Source organism: Urocampus carinirostris, chromosome 6 (assembly GCF_059441175.1).
Source record: "Urocampus carinirostris isolate Australia breed hairy pipefish chromosome 6, RoL_Ucar_1.0, whole genome shotgun sequence".
NCBI classification, from domain to species: domain Eukaryota; kingdom Metazoa; phylum Chordata; class Actinopteri; order Syngnathiformes; family Syngnathidae; genus Urocampus; species Urocampus carinirostris.
The window spans coordinates 19,352,619-19,374,408 of record NC_142354.1 but is presented as its reverse complement, the minus strand read 5'-3'; the positions used below and the strand labels follow the sequence as shown (position 1 = coordinate 19,374,408).

General features: G+C 41.4%; 1 protein-coding gene across 5 annotated transcripts in view; it reads left to right on the top strand.

The window, feature by feature from the left end:
* Positions 1-18,139, top strand: part of cfap20dc (CFAP20 domain containing) — an 80,289-nt gene extending 62,150 nt beyond the window's left edge. For all 5 annotated transcript variants that reach the window (XM_088338153.1, XM_088338151.1, XM_088338149.1 and 2 more), the window contains 2 exons: positions 10,454-10,548; positions 17,530-18,139. In XM_088338153.1, coding sequence (XP_088194279.1) covers positions 10,454-10,548; positions 17,530-17,636 — 202 coding nt within the window. In that variant the 3' untranslated portion in view covers positions 17,637-18,139. The remainder of the gene's footprint in view (positions 1-10,453; positions 10,549-17,529) is intronic.
* The last annotated feature ends 3,651 nt before the right edge of the window (positions 18,140-21,790 follow it).

Below are 21,790 nucleotides of genomic sequence, written 5' to 3'. Positions count from 1 at the left end.
ATTACGCTAACATCAAGTTGGCAACGATCGCCGAAATTTGGCTGTCTGCTGGAACAAAGTCAAACATATCGACTTTTAGCAAAACCAAAGTGACTTCAAGTGATAATATTCCCTTCGTCTGTATTATTTAGTGGCTCTTAATGGTTATAAAAGTTTATTCATTATTAAAAAATATATATATATATTGATTAGAAATGACCAAAAATAGAAGTAATGCGAATAAAACATGCTTTTTTAAAAATATGTGTTGGTTGAGAAATGTGCATTTATTTGACATAACATGAGCCTTACCATAATAGTCAGCCATCTTGATTCTGCGGGTTTTCTTTTTTTTTTTTTTAAATACAAAAAACATTTCAATACATTTCCATTGCATCTTGAGGAATCAAGCCAAAGTGTCCTTCATTCAGTGATATCATAGTCTAAGAGCAACTTTTAACCTAATAAAGGCTCTTAAATGCTACTAGGACTTTTTTCCACATCTGACAAGTTTCTCAATCCATTTTGAACTTCAATGTTAAATATAGGTATATAACAACTCCGAAATAATAACTTTTTTTTGATTGTTTTTGATATTGTTATATTGATTTCCACTGATGGGTAAAAAATGTCCTTAGCCTCAAAGTAAATGAATGAATATAAACCCCCTAAAATCATAATCATTTTCCTAATTATAGTATTTTGCAATGCAATTCCTTCACAGTCATTTAGGTGGTGGCAATTGTATTTACCCTTACAAAATCAAGGCAAACTTAAACTGTTTTCACTACATGGTTATTTTAAGCCAAGTAAAGTTAAGTCAAGTCATGTTTATTTCTCTAGCCCTTAATCACAAAGAGTCTCAAACGGCTGCACAGACCACAGATTATTGCAAACCACAGACTATTATGACACCATCACCTGATCTAAAACCTACATGAGGGAAAATAATACACAGATATGTCAACATAAAATATAGGTTATTCGTATGCTATGGATAGAAGTGTGTTTTAAGCTTGGATTCCACTGAAGTTACAGATCGAATCTCAGGGGGAAGAGCATTTCACAGCACCGGGGCCCCAAATGGAGAACACTCTCAAACCTGCAGATCTCTTCTTGGCTCTTGGGATCACTAGTAGACCAGCATTTTCAGAGCGAAGGCTCCAAACCGGAACATAGGGCGAAATTAAATCTGAGAGATATGAGGGAGCAAGTCCAAGCATGATTTGGTATTCTACCAACAGAACCTTAAAATCACATCTTAAGCTAACGGAGCCAATGCAGGTTAGCTAAAATCGGGGTCATGTGATCAAACTTTCTCGTTTTAGTTAAAAGCCTTGCTGCAGCATTTAACAAACAACCTGGTGCTCTATTTCCATTGCCACCAGATGTTGACCGTCTTCATAATGCAAATGGCTCAGCAGACAGCTAAAAATGAAAACTCACAAAACGTTTTTAATCCCTCATCTATTGTTTTTTTTCGGGAAATGGAAGTAAATTGTTGAAGTTTATCAAAACATGTTCTTGTCAGGACCAAAACAGAGACAGGACCCCCTTTTTTTGGGTTTCTCGCAAGTTTTATCGGAAGGAAGAGAAAGGGTTACGCCCACGATCTGGTGATTGCTGGATACAGGAAGCAGGTTGCGCGGATACTCGGATGGTGCTCAGGAGGAGGAAGTGGATGTTACGCGACGGGCGATGGTGTTGTCAGTAGCCGGGACAGGAAAGCAAAAACGTGGCCGGGGTCGGAAGCGAGTCGTAAGCCAGAAAAGGAGAAAAGACGTGGTCGGGGACAAAAAGAGGTCGAAAGCCGGGACGGGAGAGTAGACGTGTTCAGGATCAAAAACGGGTTAAAGCCGGGGGACAGACGGGTACAAGTACTGATCGGGAGCCAATCAGAGTCCGAGGCAGTTGGCGCCAAAGGAGCGGGCACAGCTGAGTCACATCAGTAATCGTGAAAGTTCTTCCTATTTTGCAGCAGCACCTCACGAAATACAAAAGGGTAATTGTGGGTTTTTTTTCCATTTCTATTCAACCAAATTCTAGAGTTAACATAACCCTTTCAGGAGAATATTTCATGAAAAATCTCGGTAAGCTAAAACATCTTATTGAAACACCTACATTTAAAATTTGTTAAATAGACTTGAGGGAATAATCAAGCAAACGTGTAAACGGGAGAGCTAAATGTATATCCTTTAGAAACCAAAAACAAATGATTGCAGCTGCAGTGCTTCAGCTATGAAAAATAAATTAACTTGATGAATGAGACTATTTTCAGGCACTTTGCTCTGGGTCATTTGTCAAAAAGAAGCACAGAAAAATAAAAGTGGTCTTTAAAGAAGAAGTCGTCCTAAAGATTCTATTTACAGTTTTGTAATGTATGTGCACACACAAGTCAGAGCACGGTATCTTGATTAATGTGGTATTTTTAGAATGTAGTAATCACTCGGTTATCACTGTTAATGGGGACCAGAACCCCCCGCGAAAAGTTCAAATCCGCGAGTGCGTCATGCCTTCATAAAAGCCCCCAAGGGCCGGATTTACTTCGAGATTACATCCTTACCCATGGTCTTTAATGTCATTATACAAAAGTATGAAGGACTTGGAGAGCTTCTCCTCTTAGAGGTTGAAAGAGATTTGAAGGACAGCTGGCTAGCTCTATGCTAGCACTGGGTATCCTTAGGTTGAGCCAGGTACAACCGTCCAGAGTATAGCGGTTTTTCACTAGTTGTAGCTCCAGGTTATCTGTTTCGTGGGAAATAGATCTGGCGTTGGTGAGATACAGGCTCGGCAGAGGTGGCTTAAGTGAGTTGTTAGCCTAGCCCTAGCTGTAGGCCAAACCTGCAGCCTCACTATTGCCCCTTTTCCTGAGGCTGCCTCAGTTTCTTCCCGGACCGGATAACAATATACAGAGCACCCACTAAAGATCACCATTTACCTAGTTACTTTCCTCAGAGTCCGTTTTAATTGATGTGTTTTTTTTAAATGTGACGAGCTGATAAAATACTAGCTCTGCTGTAGCCGTGCTTCGCAGATTGTGTTTTTGGGGGTGGACACATTGACTTGTGCACCAGCTCACCCTGGCTGTTTTACTGACAGCATCACAGTCGCGCACACAGCCAGTCATGCCTACCCAATTAATAAAGCCATCCTTAACCTAGCATTTGCTGTGTGATGTCTTCTCAGAACACATTGCACAATACATTGAAATCAATGACAATAAAGGCAATTTAATTCAAAATCTACGACGCAGTGAACCAGTGATAACCAAAGTGCGAAGTAGCAAGGGGTCCTTGTATACATCAAGAAGCAAGACCACATTTTAATCCATTTGAGGGAGCAGCCATTTTGCCTCTTGTTGTCAAGTATTGAGGACATCATGGGCTCTGACAGCTACCAATCAATAATCAACTTTAGAATAAAGGTGAGCTCTGGTGGGTCGACGTCTTACCTGACCTCTGACCAACTGATGTCAGTTTATTCAAGAGAAAGTGGAAAAATGGCCACAATGCGAAAAGGGAAAAGGGAGTCTAATCAAGTTCACGTTAAACTACCAGAGAACATCAAACTAAAAAAAATAACATTACTAGGTTTTTACTTCCTTTTTTATGTGCGTCCATTCCAAGCACATTTATCTCAATCCAGGTCTTATATTACATTTTATTAGATTGCACTGCTGAGGCTGGCAAATTAAAATTCGGTTTCAGGAAGTTCCCCATCTTACTTTAAGTTTACGAAAACAAGCAGTGCATCCAAACGAGTGGCAGCACCCGTCCTCGTTGTTGTTGCAGATGAGCTAGATGCTTGATTTGCCTGCAGCCAGATGAATATTAAAACATACAGAGGTTATCATTTCCTCATTAAAGATGCTGTGATGTGCATTTATGAGATGCTTTGTCCAGAGGCAAAAGATGTAAATCAGTGATTATGCAACTGATGTGAATTACGTTTCAAAAGATTAATCTCTGTCGCGCTGCCAAGTCACATTTCCTCTGGAGACGCGTTGCCACGAAAACACAGCGCGCCGACTTATGTATAATTGAAACCTGGGAGAGTAGGCTGGCACCGAGGACCAACTCGCGGAAGACGGGCAAGGTTGAATGGAGCTATCTGGGTCAGAATCCCGTCAGCTTAAAGTCGAGGCGCCAGCCAGGATGGAAAAAAATGGAAGTTGGGCTAACGCAGCCAGGCGAAGGCGGCCCAAGGACAGTGGACTAACGCACTTGGTACGGGATGGCACGCAAAGATGAGACTTTTAGAATAGACACGTTTAGAATGTGAAGAGCTAAGCCTTTGCTCAGGCCGGTAGCCTAAAAAATTCTGAATCAAATGTCAGTGGGACAAAATCTGTTCCTCAATCAACTCCATATTGTGTATTTAATGATATGTGTTTACACAAATCACTATGGTACCTTTTTATCTGTTAAAAACTTCATAATTTTACCCTTGTTTTGGTTGTTTTAGACCCTGTAACACGGGGAAATAGAAACTATACTGAACAGAGTTATCGTATTACCTAAAGACTTATTTGCAAATTGTATATGTGATTTTTTCATAATACGGACCTCAACTCAGAAAATACAATAAGTGCATCACGGTCTGGACTTTTTAAAGTGGTCTGCTACTGTGACAACACCAAAAATTTATGTAAACACATGACAAAAAGCTCACCCGACAGAGGGTAACGAGCTGCAACCAAAAATGTAATTGTTCCTGAACAAAAACGTGTTAATCCTTTGTCACTATGGCAACAGGGCCAAAAACATTTTTTCCTTGGAGCAGAGAGCCAAATACCCATCTCGGGAATCCTGGTCAGCGTTGTGCTGCTGGCGGATTGAGCATTGTATCTTAATTCATGAGCGGAGGAGGGTTTGTCAAAGAATAGAAGTTGTCGTAAGTCGTGATCCCCTTTTAAAAAATTTGCAGAATAACGCACCGTGTATAATAACAGATAAGTTACAAAATTATATTAATCATGAATAACAGTTCTCGTTACTCATTAGGTGATTGTTCCCGGAACACGTTCCTTTGTAATGTGTTAACAGGGACGTTGCTAGCCCATTTGGGTGCCCTAAGCACAAATGCTTAGGAAGACGTTTTTAATTTGTTGTCCTAGTAAAATATTGTTTTAACATCTCATCTCATCTCATCTCATCAGCCGTACCGCTTATCCTCATTAGGGTCGCGGGGGGGCTGGAGCCCATCCCAGCCATCTCCGGGCAGTGGGCAGGGGACACCCTAAACTGGTTGCCAGCCAATCGCAGGGCACACGGGGACAGACAACTCATGCACACCTAGGGACAATTTGGACCGGCCAATTCACCTGAAATGCATGTTTTTGGAACGTGGGAGGAAACCGGAGTGCCCGGAGGAAACCCACGCAAGCACGGGGAGAACATACAAACTCCGCACAGGAAGGATTTGAACCCACGACAGGTTCCCATGACATGAACTGTGCCGCACAAGCGCTAACCACTGCGCCGCCGTGCTGCATAACATCCTTTGTATGAAATACTCACTGTATCAATCCAAAACGTCACTGACAGGCTGACACTAACAGTGAAAGTACGCCTTCTAGTGACACTTTTCACTATCTACCCAACATGATTATACACTAATCCACTATCTGAGTTTGAAGGCTTTTATCTTTTTCTTTTTCTTTTCTTTTTACAATTTTGTTGTATTCTGGTGTTTTACTTTGTAATTATTTGATTAAACCATTATCAGACTCATTTTTGTTCCCCGTGCTTATTCTTTTTTTGTTTGTTTAATACACGAATTTGGTTTGATATCAAAGGCGGTCGCGTAAGCCTTGCATCTACTAGGTCAGTGCACCATGTGAAAAAAAAATTATATGGACCAAGGAGAGTGCGCCCTTTAAAACAGTGCGCCAAATGGGTGTGGAAATCTAACTATCTATCTACCCTGGTCATATCCCTCGAATGGGATGATCGACAGCAAGACAAACACATACAAAATCAAAGAAAAAAAAAAGGGAAAAAGTGACAAAAAACTCACACAAAAAATATTGGACCATGGCCAACCCAAATGCCCAAACACCCAAAGAAGTTAAGCACCTCGGCACCCAAGTTGATCATGCTTTCATCCCTTCAGATGAAACGGGACACAAGAAAGCGGCCATGTCACTCGGGTCAGGGTGAGACAACACACTCTGTTCAACAGCAGGGCCCGACAGCTTTCACTGGTTTACTCCTGCCGCATCATAAGGGTGCCCTGCCCATCCTTATGAACGCGTCCACAATCCCACTATCCTTTCACAACACCTCTCCACTCCTTTCTATCGCCAACAAGACCTCTAGCTTCCACTATATTTCGACCTCTTTCCTGCAGTGCACTCATAACACCATCCTTCCACGTCAATTGCGGCCTTCCTCTTGGTCTCTTTCCGTTTACTTCTGCTCAAGTGTGTTCAATAATGAGCTTTTTTATTTTAACATAGACCACTGCCAAGCGACGCATGAGTTTCATCTCGTTTCTTCCTTTTTTTTCTTTTCTTTGCTCCAGACTCTGTTCTGAGAACATGTTCGCACAGTTGTTTACCAAATTGCGAATGAGGCATAATCAAACATACCACTGGGAGGGGGACACCATGGGACTGGAGATAGGCCGGGGCACAAAGCAGATTCACCCTTTTGCTCTGGAAATTTGGTTTACGCTGCTTTTGTATTGTTTAACCATACTCGCGCATATTATTAACACTTTTAACACTTTAAACTTTTTTTTTCCACGACCCTGATTTCTTCTGGTGCCCTCCTCGGCACTTGATTGAATAGAATAGAATATACCTTTATTGTCATTGTTTCAACATGGGTTAAATATATTGTGACAATGAAATTGGATGTGGCACTCCAGGTCTACATTTTACAGTGAGGCTTAAGAAAACAAAGAAGATAGAGGAACAAAGAAGATGTTTGTACTGTCCTTGTTGCAGGCTTTGTTTTCCTCCGGAGGGGGGTAAGGGACAGACAGAGATGGCCGGATCCAACTAGATGTTTGATATTACTGTACACACGGTCCAGTGTTTTTTTCCCCTGGTTGCTCAGTCCACGTATTGAATGAATTTGGGAAGTACAGTCCTTAAGCAGATAAAAATCTAAGCTTAAAACACACATGTACTCTATAGCATATGAATAACCTATATTTTTTGTTGACAATATCTCTGTACTATTTGTACTTGCAACATCTATTGTAGCCTGGACATCCTGAAAGGGGGATTACCACATATGCGGTCCCTTCTCAAGGTTTCTTCATTTTCCTCATGTTGAGGTTTTTGAGTTTTTCCTTGCCCTCATGTTGGTTTCAGATCAGGGGACGGTGTAATAATAGTTTGAAATAATAGTCCGTGCAAAAGTCTGTGCAGCCCTTTGAGACTCTTTGTGATTAAGGGCTATACAAATAAAAATGACTTGACTTGACTTGACTTTTGCGCCGTCGTTGTCGTCGGCAGGCAGATCACCCAGGGAGATCCGGTAGTCTCTGTATATCCCTCGGGATGTTGTGGATGTTGTTGTAGTTGTGAAAGGAGTCGAAAGGAAAATATGAGGGATAAAAGAACACTGAAAACCAAAAGACAAACTGGAGAGCCTGAAGCCACAGCATTCGCTCGCGCCGCCATCTTGACCCACGCAGTGTGCGTTATGTGCGTTTGCAGGGTTACGGCCATGCGTGTTACTTCCAACACTGCCCAACCCTAGCTGTAAGTTAGTATTGCCATATTAGTTATCTAAAAATATATATAAATTTACTTTAAAAAGACACCCTTATAATGAGAGGCAGAAGCTCTAGCAAAGTGATTCTCAACTGGTCTGATTGTGGACCCACCATCCCACCCTCAATAGCAGCTGCCACCCAAATCAAAAAAATAATCCACTTTTCAGATATGTTGGATAATTGTGCAGTTGAAACTAGAGATTGTCGACTATATTCTTTAAAAAAAAATAATAATAATAACCAGCAACACTAAAACAACTTAAGCCATAATATTCCCTAGATTGGCTGTGTTTTTATAGGAACAATGTGTATTATTTTGGAACTCCTCGTGGTAAAAAGAACAACTAAATTCATAAAAAGTGATTTAAATAATACGGAAAAATATATCAAATATTATATAAACATACATTTTTTTAAAATACTCGCGAAATCAGCATTAATTTTACCTAAAATGAGCCTTACATAACTGTCCCACATCTTGCGCTATGGACGCCCAAAAACCACAAAAAGTCTGGCTAAAAAAATGAGAAGCAAAACGTTGCAGTTTGATCGCTTTGTGTTTCTGTAGTTTGGATTCTTTCTTGTGCTTTTTAGCACTCATTTTCGGTTGTACTACACCATACAGTGACATCTAGTGGTCCAATAATACACACTTTTTTCATGATTACTGATGTGATTCACCTGTGCCCGCTCATTTGGCGCTAACAGATACGGGTTCTCATTGGCTCCCTATCACTATTTGAACCAAGTCCTGTCAATCCCCTGTCGTCAGTCCGTCTGCGAACCTCTGTTTACACAAGGCAAGCCTTTTTCAACCCTAACCCTGTCCCGTTTTTGCTCCTGTCTGTCTCCGGCTACGACCCGTTTTGATCCCGACCACGTCTGCTCTCCCGTCCCGACTTACGACCCGTTTTTGATCCCGACCACGTCTGCTCTACTGTCCCAGCTTACGACCCGTTTCTGACCCCGACCACGTTTTTGGTCCCCCACTCCCAGCTACCGACCAGTTTTTCTGTCCCTGACACCGCCATTGCTCGCTGCGGAAGATCCACTTCCGCTGTCGGATCACAATCCGAGTACGAGAGCGAACTGCTTCCCGCGTCCAGCGAACATCGGATCGCGGGCGCTGCCCTTCCTCTTTCTTTCAATAAAATTGTGAGAAAACGTTACGCGATTGAGTCTCCCCGGTGTGCCGGTCGTGACAACTTCCCCTTTAAGGAAATCTGAAACGGTTCACTTCAGTAGCTTTAGCCATTTTCCTGACTCAACGTGTACGAACATGAGATTATAACAAACTGTTTTTTTTTAGAGTAGAATAGAATAGAATATAATATACCTTTATTGTCATTGTTTCAAAATCTGTTGGACATATTGTGACAACAAAATTGGGCGTGGCCCTCCAAGTTCACATTTAACAGTGAGGATAAAACAAAACAAAGAAGATAAAGGAACAAAGAAGATAATAGATAGATAGATAGATAGATAGATAGATAGATAGATAGATAGATAGATAGATAGATAGATAGATAGATAGATAGATAGATAGATAGATAGATAGATAGATAGATAGATAGATAGATAGATAGATAGATAGATAGATAGATAGATAGATACTTTATTGATCCCCATAGGGAAATTCACACTTCCAGCAGTCAATGTCATAATCTACACAATATTTACACAAGAAATGTGGGCATGTAGGATGTTACATACAGTTTTGGGATCGTATTAGTGCAATATGCGTTAAGTGCAAAAATAGTCAACATTGTGCAAAAAATAGTCAACATTGTGCAAAGTGAGCATAGGCATGATTACAATTTTACATCTGTATGAGGTATTGTGTTAGCAAGAGTTTCAGTTTGTTGTGCGGTGTGTGTTAAGGGTGGTAATGGCTCTTGTCTGTTTGTTTTTGTGTGACTCGTAGCGCTTGCCGGAAGGCAGCAGGTCAAAGAGGTGGTGGCCGGGGTGGCAAAAGTCTTTGATGATGTTTTCTGCTCTGCTGTGGTAGCGAGAGCAGGCAATGTCCTCCAGACTGGGTAGAGAGCAACCAACGATTCTCTGGGCTGTGTTGATGACCCTCTGAAGCGCTTTCCTGTCTGCTGCCGTGCACCCAGCATGCCACACCGTAATGCAGTACGTTAGAATGCTCTCCACTGTGGCTTTGTAAAAGGACACCAGCAGCTGCTGTTTCAGATGATTTTTCCTGAGCACTCTCAGGAAATGGAGTCACTGCTGGGCCTTCCCTACCACCGCTCTGGTGTTTGCAGACCAGGAGAGGTCATCAGAGATGTGCACACCCAGGAATTTGAAAGAGTGGACTCTCTCCACACAGTCTCCTTTAAAAATGAGTGGTGCTGGGTTCCTCCCTTTCCTCCTGAAGTCCAGTATGAGTTATTTTGTTCTTGTGGTGTTCAGTATGAGGTGGTTTTTCGAACACTATGTTGTCAGTGATTTTTTTTGTCCCCCAAAAAATAAAATCCATATTTCACGTATTTTTCACTTTATCCGCATTTGGACATTCTTATTACATGTAAAAAAATAAAAACAAAACTTTCTGTACCTTTTTCTGTGGTATCAAATCGCGCGTTTTAAAATTTGCAGGGCATTATCTCCATCTGCTGTTAAGGAATGTAATTGACACTCATTTATTTTCTTTCTGAGCTACTTTTGGGTCCTGAGCCACCATTTATGAAACACTGCTCTAGCACCACCTAGTATTACTGACATTATGCTCTTTTCCCAGGGAGTGGATGGACGCCCTCAGCCCTCACGTTCTGCCTCTGAGCAACAAGAGAAGGTCGGAAAACATAAGGGACAGCCGTGAGGATCTAATCAAAGGTACGGTAAACCTTAAGGTTGGTCGTTCTTCCCCCGTCGCTCCTTTGTGTCGGACGAGGTCAGGGAGACGACGCTACCACCCACAATCACGTTAGCCCGCACACACGGCAGCCTAATCGAAACACTCTAGACGCTAAACAGTGCGGCAAAGCATGATGGGAAATGCACACACAACAGTAATTAGGAGTAAAAACCCCATGAGAGCCGAGCTCTCTGTCCTGTGTAGGTCAAAACAGACGGGGCTCATTACAGGTCTTTACCCCCCGCCCCCATGCGACCCCCCCCAGACACACCGACAAGGTTAATTGATGAAACCTTTCCAGTTTACAACATCGTTTTTTTAAACCTCTTACACAATGTGTCTCATAATTAGTTTTCATTATCGTCGCCCAAGTTCTGATAAGATAAAATGTTCCACCCGGAGCCTTCCATAACCTTTTTACCATTTAACTGCCTGTCAATTTAACAGCCAAATTGGTGTGCTTTAAAGTAGTGAGGATTACAGGGAGGGGGGTCTTTACGGCTTGCTAAGGTGCTAGTCACTCGTCGCATCTCCACTCTTGATTGATTAAGGGCTGAGAAAATGGCAGAAAACTTTTAAATCCACCTGAGTCTGAAGGTCACCCCGCATGACTCTCCCTTTATTCCACCTGGGAGACTTCTACTCGCCTTCTTATCGCCCAAACGTGCTCGGAAAATATAGGGTACATTTATGCACTCAGCACAGAGACTTTAAGTATGACTGCAGCTGTTTCCTCCGCTTTTGGGAATGTCAGCATTATTCAGTGGCCATCTTTCCACATCAGTTTGTCACATTTTTCATAGCGACAAAGTATTGCTCCTAGTACATAAATAATAATTCTACATGCCGAAAATAGCCATTAACTAAGAGGGGGTACATACTAATTACTGGGCTGACAGTTTTTGGTCTGATCATTTTTGGCCACAATTGGAAAAAATAACCAATAATTAGTCAGCAGCAACACTAAAATATACATTGACCCTTATTTTATCATTTTTTCTTTGCATTTTTTTGTATTACTATTGTTAAAAAGAAGTAACACATTTGTCTCCTCGTTTATCACAGTTAATAAGGACAGGAACCCCCTGCTATATGCAAACATCTACCAAGTAGTCCCCCACCCATATTCTTACCACGCTCTCTTCAGGCCTTGCTTGCAGCAATAGTCGACCACGATAATGGATTGCAGCTGCTCAGGTGCTGTTCATTTTCGGCAGAATTATCAGCAGAAAAAGAGGCACCAGGAATAGTTGACTGGCGATAATCAATCGCTGCCAAAACAGTATATTTTATTTTAGGCGGGCCAGAATGGCACACTTCAAGAGAAAATGCTTTTGCCAGTCCTCGCTTACAGCAGTATGGGATTGGGGATAGTGGATTGCAGCCGCATGTGTGCTGTTCATTTTAAGCAGAAAGATCGTCAAAAAGGGCCACCTGAATCGACAAAAGTGAACCGTCACGGCCAAATCTGTGTTATAGGAGTTATTTTTAGTCCACTTCATCCTCCTGGCATGCAGGTACATATTAAGTAAAATTTTTTGTCTTTTCAATCAAAGACAGCATTGAAAAGTAAACACTTTGAAACTGAAATTTTCCATGGGTTTTGAGAACATGTGGATGTTAGAAATGCCATTGTGCCATGATTTATATGTTATTGTATTTAGGAGCCAACCGCATACTATACACAAAGTGTGCTATGTACGTTATTTGGACCTATAGGCATCCATTATAGATCATAATCTTTGACTTATCATAAACCTGGTGTATTTCAAGGCATTTCCCATGTTTTTTTTTCTTTAGTGCCGTTGAGTCAATTGTATGCAAAGTAAAGACTTTTGTTGAGTGGTGCCAAAGTCCAAAGAGAGCAATAATAGTAATGATAATAATTTTGCCTGCAAACCACCGACTGCAGCCCCCATGACATTGATATTGCACACCATGGTGAATCACACGCGTGGCAATTCTTTTTTTCTTTTTTGTTGCAAAATCAAGTGTTGTGAACTTAGTACAGCCAAAGCATTTGTGCGCGTGTTCACACTGCACTGCTTCAAATATAAACAACTGATTGATTGCTGGGAATGAAACATCTGAATGATTCCCGTTGGAAAGGTAAACAAATCAAATACAAATTTGTTCGACTCTCAACTATTTTTGGTAAGCTGTTTGAATCCGAGTGGATCAAAAAAGTATATTGGGGGTCAATTCATCCCAGCCACCATTATCTACAGTGACTTAGACAGGATGGAAAGGAAATACTCAGCCAATGCAGCACTGTGTTTGTGTTATGGAGGGAAAATCTGAACCGGAAGATTTTTTTTCCTCTAATACCTCTTACTCTACCGATCAAAATTTTGAACCTGATTGCTTAGATAAAGGGTGACCAACTGAGGTCATGGAAGAGGATCTGGGTGACAATAATATGCAATAATATTCTCGTCCCAGCGTGATGAGGGGGCCCTATCGTGGCTACAGAGCCGGAGCTAAGGTGAAGGCTAAGTGGCTAGCGGCGATATAAGCCTTCGGTACTGTCCGTAATCATGGGAAATGAACTTTCTACCAAATAAGACCGACGAACTGGCTGTGCTGGTGAAGAACATCAAAGCGTACAGGGAGTGCAGTTTGCTGTGTTTTACGGAAACGTGGCTCACGTCTAGCATCCCGGACGCTAACGTGGAGCTACCAGGCTTCAGCACTGTTAGGGCAGACAGAGGCACAAAAGCCTGCGGGAAGCGGAGAGGAGGCGGACTCGCTATCTACATGGACACGAGGTGGTGTAACCCTGGGCACAAAGATTTCCATCTGCTGCAGGGAATTTGAACCTTTGGCCTACCGTGCGATGTCATCCACTCCGCTGTTGCTAAACTACAAACACAGCACCCTGAGGCCATCCTGTTAATCTGTTAATATTCAACACAAGGATACTGCTGAAAGTATGAATTTCCCTACGGGGAACATTGAGCATTCCCAAAATGAAAAAAATCATGTGGTCTCCACACGAAGTGGCCGGCCACGACACTGCCGGACCCCAAGCCGACTTTGAATGTGATTGTCCGCATCAACAGCCCCGTCGCCGCATTCAATTTATTTTATAATGAGAAAATTATTGACTACATATTAGCACTGACTGATTGACAAGGGGAGAGAACGATAATGCGCTGGACCACGAGCACCGCACAGCATCTCCGTTTATACTTAGACAAGTGTACAAGTGTCTGAGGGTCAAGGAACTGCGTCGGCCAATGTTAGCTGCAACAATGTCTGTCTTCAAGTTAAGGGGGTAAATAAATAACCTAAATAACCTAAAATCTACATATGTTTAGATAGGTCTGATTCCACTGAACACTTGGTTGGAAGTAAAACATATTCATATATGACTGAGTTATTACACTTCAAGATCGGGTCCAAATAACGTACTCTGACATGCATTGTGCATGTTTTTCAGGCAAAACTGCGATTGTCAGAAGAAAAGATAGACATGTATTTGAAAACAAATGTCACCGCTTTGTGAATATCTAATTAGGCCATATGAAATATTCACCTAGAAATTCTCAAAATGTCAACATGCATTGTGCAAGGTTTTTGGGGAAACTGCTTTTGTCAAAACAAAAGAAGACATGTATTAAAAAATTGTCACCACTTTGTGACTAATAGGAATAATTTAATCAAGCCATATGAAATATTCACCTAGAAATGTGATGTATATGCTTTAAAGTTCAGTTTGATTTCTTTATAATCACTTTTAGGATATATACTGTCCTAACGGGTGGGGAGAGGAATAGATAACTATATGTGTATGAATAGGTCTAATGCCACTGAACACTTTGAGGGGTTGTATGTCAAAATATATTCATAAATGGCTGAGTTATCACATTTTATGTTCACGTTCAAATAATGTACACTGACATAGATTGTGTCACTAAAACAAATGCATGCCACGAGAGTTAAATACTAATATTGTTTAGTTTTGTTTTCAGGGAAGTAATCATCCATTCATCCATCCATGTATTATCTGCACCGATTATCCTCAGTAGGGTCGCAAGGGTGCTGGAGCCCATCCCAGCTATCTTCGGGCAGTGGGCAGGGGACACCCTGAACTGGTTTCCAGCCAGTCGCAGGGCACACAGAGACAGACAACTCACTCAGTCTCACTTAGGGACAATTTGGACCGGCCAATTGACCTAACATGCATGTTTTTGGAATGTGGGTGGAAACCCACGCAACCACGGAGAGAACATCCAAACTCCACACAGGAGGTTCGATCTCATGACCTCAGAACTGTGCCGCACACGTGCTAACCACTGTGCCGCCGTGCTGCCCGGGAAGTACATAGATAGATAGATGGATAGATAGATAGATACATACCTGTCAACCTCCAGGGCTCCATGCGCTTACAAACTGTCGTATTTTCCCTTACCAAATACAAAATAATCTTACACCATATATATTTTTTTCAAACGTGTTTATTTATGTAGTTTAACATGTTATATTGTACATGTGTTCGTTATATCATCTCATCTCATTAGCTGCACCGCTTATCCTCAGTAGGGTCGCTGGGGTGCTGGAGCCCATCCCAGCAATCATCGGGCAGTGGGCAGGGGACACCCCGAATTGGTAGCCAGCCAGTCGCAGGGCACACAGGGACAGACAACTCGCTCGCTCATTCACACCTAGGGACAATTTGGACCGGCCAATTCACCTGAAATGCATGTTTTTGGAATGTGGGAGGAAACCGGAGTGCCCGGAGGAAACCCACGCAAGCACGGGGAGAACATACAAACTCCGCACAGTAAGTCCGGTAGCTGGATTTGAACCCACACAGGAGGTTCCTAAGACCTTAGAACTGTGCCGCACACGCGCTAACCACTGCGCTAACCACTGCGCTAACCACTGCGCCACCGTGCTGCCCCTCGTTATATCATATTTATTTTTAATTAACGTTTTGTTGTGAGATCCTGAGTTGCTCGACATGAATGCGGTTTATTATAAAAAAAAAGTTCAAAATTTAAGTAGCTTGACTATTCACTATACTATACATGCGAATATAATTAAGTAGAATAATACATTTTGTTTTCAAATTATAATTTCATTTTCTGCATTAAATTATTGTTGGTAATATACTGATTAAAGGGATAACCACAAACCTGTTTTTTTTTTCATTTTATCATTTTATACCTCCTTTTTTTCTCAACTTCTTTACACACCATAATAATTCTCAATATAATGCATCAAAGCAAGTGAGCCGTTTGGGAGCCGGCTCTCTTTAATGAGTCGAGCCGAAAAAGACGGTTCTCTAAAAAGAGACGGACTTCCTTTCACTACATCACACCGCTCGCCTCGGCAGCTCGGTGGCGCAGTGGTTAGCGCATGTGCGGCACAGTTAATGTCTTGGGAACCGCCTGCGTGGGTTCAAATCCAGCTCCAGACTTCCTGTGCGGAGTTTGTATGTTCTCCCAGTGCTTGCGTGGGTTTCCTCCGGGCAATCCGGTTTCCTCCCACATTCCAAAAACAGCATTTCAGGTGAATTGGCCGGTCCAAATAGTCTCTAGGTGCGAATGAGCGAGTGAGTTGTCTGTCCCCGTGTGCCCTGCGATTGGCTGGCAACCAATTCAGGGTGTCCCCTGCCCACTGCCCGATGATTGCTGGGATGGGCTACAGCACCCCCGCGACCCTACTGAGGATAAGCGGTGTAGCTAATGAGATGATATGAGACACCGCTCGCCTTGTTTGCAACGAAAAAAATGATACCAAAATAGAGGCTTCCGCGGCAAACTTGTTTTACTTGATTTGCCGTTTCGTGATAGACGGTGTATACCGGATGGTACCCATAATTGACAAATTTGCGTTTTTCCGTACAGATTTTCTCGTATGTTGTACACGTCTTAAAATGCATAATAAACGTACTTTGTACCGGAAAACCGTACAGGGTGACAGGTATGTAGACAGATAGATAGATAGATAGATAGATAGATAGATAGATAGATAGATAGATAGATAGATAGATAGATAGATAGATAGATAGATAGATAGATAGATAGATAGATAGATAGATAGATAGATAGATAGATAGATAGATAGATAGATAGATAGATAGATAGATAGATAGATAGATAGATAGATAGATAGATAGATAGATTGTGTGAAAATATTTCTATTTTATTTAATTTATAACTTTTTTTATGATTACTCTAATTTCAACAATAAGGTTGAATCATAATAGATAGATAGATAGATAGATAGATAGATAGATAGATAGATAGATAGATAGATAGATAGATAGATAGATAGATAGATAGATAGATAGATAGATAGATAGATAGATAGATAGATAGATAGATAGATAGATAGATAGATAGATAGATAGATAGATAGATAGATAGATAGATAGATAGATAGATAGGGTAATATGCAAATGTGAGGGGTGGGGTTTAATGTGGGCTTTTCTCCCCCGGGTGGAGTTAAAGAACCTTAAGCATGAGAAAGAAATGATCTTCTCTGTCCGCAATCAGTGATAGCATTTTTAAGAAAACAGTAGCTACATTGTTCTTCCCAAATGAATAATCCCTGCTAAATATTTTCTCGTGGCTGCTGTGTGTTTTGCTACATCTTCACAGACTCCACATCTGTCCCACTATATTGCGGTATCAGTTGCAGTGCACCACCTGTTCATGGTTTCCCGACAGAAACAAGACGGAGGCGTCTATTTGGGATGCTTATTTATTCATCGGTGTGGGCGACGCACACTTATGCTATTTGGCTACATGAGAGCGACTAAATAATCCAAGAGAGTATCTCGGTATGATGACGCGGCGTTCTACACCGCAGGAAACTCAATAATGAATGCAAGGTTGAATTTTGCCCCCCGCGTTGTTGATTCCAGGCTAATGTTGCGGACAGTAGACATTTCGATTCGCCTGTTATTATTCATTGCTTTCCGAATTTACGTTTTGGCTTTGTCGCAGAACGGGGAAAACCTGAAGACGAAGATGAGTATTTGAACCTGCTCTATGATCCTTGCCTCAACTGCTATTTGGATCCAGAGACGGGGAAGTACTACGAACTAGTTTGATTCAAAACCTTCGGAGATTCAAGTCAATGAATCGGAGGACATTGACAGCGCACGAACGGCGACGAGGTTCTGTTACAGTGAAAACCATGCAGCCGGAAAACAGCTTTTCTTGTGGTGGCATTTTGCTTTTGTGCTGCTAACTAATGACGTCACTGAAGTCTTGTTAACATGTAAATGGAGTAAAATGCTTTTTTTAGGGCAGCTGGTGGTTTTATTAGCACATCTGCTGGTAAATTCCCTTTTTGGGAATCCTTGGCTAGTGGATGAATGGTAAGTAATCTGAAAGAACATCCTGTAACATTTTTTAATTGAGATTCTGATTTGAATTCATGTTTGATTGTGCCCTTTTGATTCGTCGTTTCTGTAAAATTGTCAGCCCCGGCAGAAATCCTTTGGCTTTGCTGAATATGAAAAAGCATAGTTAAATTAGTACAAAATAATCAAGTAGCATTAATTTCATATAAGGGATATGCTTTTTCAACAATAAACGCTCCTGCATTTTCTTTCTTAATATTGAAATGTGGATAGCATATCTGCTCTATAGTTTTAAGGTTCTAGGCTCAAATCCCCACTGTCCTTTAAATTGGTTTAGTTATGTGTGTGGTGGACCCATGTGAAGGGAGGCAGGAACTAAAGGCAGAGTGCTCAAAAAGAGGGAGTCATATTATTAACGAAAGGAGGTACAAACTGACAAACAAACCTGGGTTCGCAAAACAACGAAATATCCAAACCAAACTAAACCAAACACGACAAAGTCCAAATCGGAAACAAAGACCAAATCTTTCCAAGACAGAAAACCAGACACTGCTGAAGGACACCAAGCGCGGCCTAGGGGCCTTTTCTTCACTGACAAGACAGGAAACTACACCAGGCCGAAAGACGTTCCCATCGCGGCCAGGACCAGGCGCAGCCGATGGGCTTTCTCCTTGCCGCCAAGACAGTAAACCAGACGAAGCCAAGAGGCTCTCTCCTCGCCGCCGAGTCAGGGAACCAAAAGTGGCCGCAGGGACAAAGATATTTAAGATACCCCCTTCGGTCATTCTGTTACATTTTATGGTGGACCCATGTGAAGGCAAGCAGGATTAAGAGATGCGGTACTGCAACAGAGGAATTACATTTAATAACAAAAGGAAGTACAAAGTGACAAACAAATATGGGTTTACAAAACGAAAAAATATCCAAACCAAATCAGAAACAAAGACCGAAACTTGTCAGGATAGGAAACCAGGCGCGGCCAATGGGGGATTCTCCCCATGCCAAGAAAGAAAATCAGGTGAGGCTGAGGGGTCTTCTCCTTGCTGCCAAGACAGGAAACCAAGCGTGGTCGAGGGGCCTTTTCCTCACCGCCAGAACAGGAAATCAGACTTTTCGAAGAGATCTTCCCTCCGCCGCCAGGACAGGAAACCAGGTGCAGCCGAGGGGCTTTCTCCTCTCGCCAAAACAGGAAACCAGGCAAAGCCGAGGGGCTCTCACCTCGCCACCATGACAGGAAACCAAAAGTCGCCGCCGAGAAATAGATATTTTGACCTCCCCTTGGGTCTTTTGGTGGTCAGGTCATTCTGTAACATTTTGGGGTGGACCCATGTGAAGGCAAGCAGTAATTAGAGGTGGGCTGATGAAAAAGAGGGATCACATTTAATAACGAAAGGAAGTACAAAGTCACAAAAAATATGGGTTCACAAAACAACAAAATGTCCAGACAAAACTAAACCTGTCAAAGTCCAAATCATAAACAAAAAACAAAACTGGAAATATAAAAATGCAAGGAGCAAAGAAACAAAGAAACCAGAAAAAAATCTGGCCTGGTGCTAGAAAGAAAATGATGACATTTTCTGTCTAAAAATCTCCTTATAAAGGGTGGATACTAAGGGACAGGTGTGGATATTGGACACACCTCTGCCCAGTCCTCAATCCACTTGGTACCCCCTCTTAGAAGGAGACGCACCAGACCCTAATAGCTTTATGGCAAATATACATAGGATAGTGTCATGCCATAGTGCCACAAGGCAGAAACATAGATTAGTGTCGAAACAGTTCTTTATTCGGACAGGGTTCATTACACGGGAAGTCAGCGATCGGCCTCTGGTCTGGTAAATCCAATAAACAAAGGCGACAGCCCAAGCATTCAGCAGATGGTACTCGTAATCCTAAAGGGCAGACAAAGATTCAGCACACTGGGATAGCAACTAGACTGTGACAATAGGGCTTAGGACGTAACAAGGAAGGCAACTACTAGCACAGAGCCAAGGGGACAGAGTGTTTTAATAGTGAAGCTGGAGAATCGTTATTGGAGGGTAATCAGGACAAGTGACCGCAGCTGTGAGAAGAAAAAAATGAACCAAGAAATGAGTGAACGGATAAGGTATGGTCAAGAGACAAAGAAGGGAGGAAGAAGTTGGTTTGCCTACAAAGACACAGGAACCAACATGCAGGAATGCTGACGTTCTCTCTTAAATTTTAAAAACGGTAAATGGGTGGAAACTTAATTCCCATCATTTCCCGAGGAGAAAATCATCTTTTCTGATTCATGATGACATATTTTAATTATTATTATTTCATTTACTATGTAAAGTAATAAACAGGAGAATTATTGAAAGATATATATGAGATGTGAGATGACTGTAGTGTATTTACATCCCAGTATCAAGAATCATGACTCTGCATAACACATCAATTATCTATGATATATTTTTCGAAACCTTTTGCTTTTCTTTTTCAGTTCTTTTTTTCTTCAAAATCTTTAAAAAAGGTTCTGTATTGTGTTCAGAAACAGTCAACCCGAATGATGTCAATTAAGCTTGAGGTTAAATCAAAGCTAGCGGTTAAAACTTTGTTTTGTGTCTTTGTCTTTTTTTACTCCATTCCATTTGTAATGTAATTATATACGTTCTAAAGCAAGGGTCTCAAACTCACAGCCCGGGGGCCAATCGCGATCCCCAGGATTATAGTTTGAGGCCCCTGCCTTAATACGAAAGTTAAAAGGACAGTCTGTATTATTTTCCCACTAGATGTCGCTGTAAACTCTTGTGCCACCGAAAACGAGTGCTAAAAGCACAACAAAAGAAGATGGTAAATGGTCTGCATTTATATAGCGCTTTTCAAGTCAATGAAGACCTCCTAAATCACTTTACAAACATGATTTTTGCTCCGTAGTTAGTAGTCTTCCCTGGACTCCTTTTTGGTTGCACTCCACAAAACAGCGTCATCTAGTGGACAAATATAAAACATTGTCCCTTTAAGAACAGTGGATTGTTTTTATATGTGTTCTTTCTGTGTGCCAACCCCATTTGGCCCAACCTCAACCAGATCCTAGCTTAAGCGGGCCCCAACACAATTAATAGATCCGACAGAGAGCGCTAAGCCACACCCACCGTAATTACGGTATTCATGTATCACATGTGGAGCAAATAGAGCGGCTGAAACCACAGTTAGCGATTCTTAAGTCGCTACTCCTGATAGCATAGCCTTTCATTTTTTCCTGATTATGGAGACGTATCTCAAAAGACAGTCCAAAAAGGTCTCAATTATTATATACAGAGTTATATTCATGACATCAATGTGTGAGAAAACAGCACTGTCGGATCTATTATTTGAGTTTGCGACCCCTGCTTTAACCCTTCTCTTGTGTTAGCCCGTGATGGATTTTAAATGCATACAAAAACCACGTACTTTTGTTTATTGCATCAAAGCTTCTTGACTTTGACAGGCATGTGTATTTCAACAAAATAAAGCACAAATAATAATTATCTGTACATTATAAAATGCTCTAATTGAAATTATTACATTTGTATTGTTAGGGTCTGTTTTGATCTGCTTGTATTATAAAATTATAAAACACTAACTATCACCAAAGCCAGTGTTCATTTTACCTCTGAAAAGTGATGGGTCCCAGGGACTCGCATGCTCAAAAATCTATGGGTCCCAACAGAGCCCAAAATTGAGTGTTATCAAGGTTGAAATTGTAAATAGGCGACAAATATATAATATAAATCTATATATTCATTTAATCATCACAGTTAATTGGTAATACAAAGCAGTTATCACTTCAGATTTTTCAGTTCACAATATTGTACACTATACAAAATAATATTGCTGAAGTATTTATATATTCTTGCAGTTTTAATCATCACAGTTAATTGGTAATACAAAGCAGT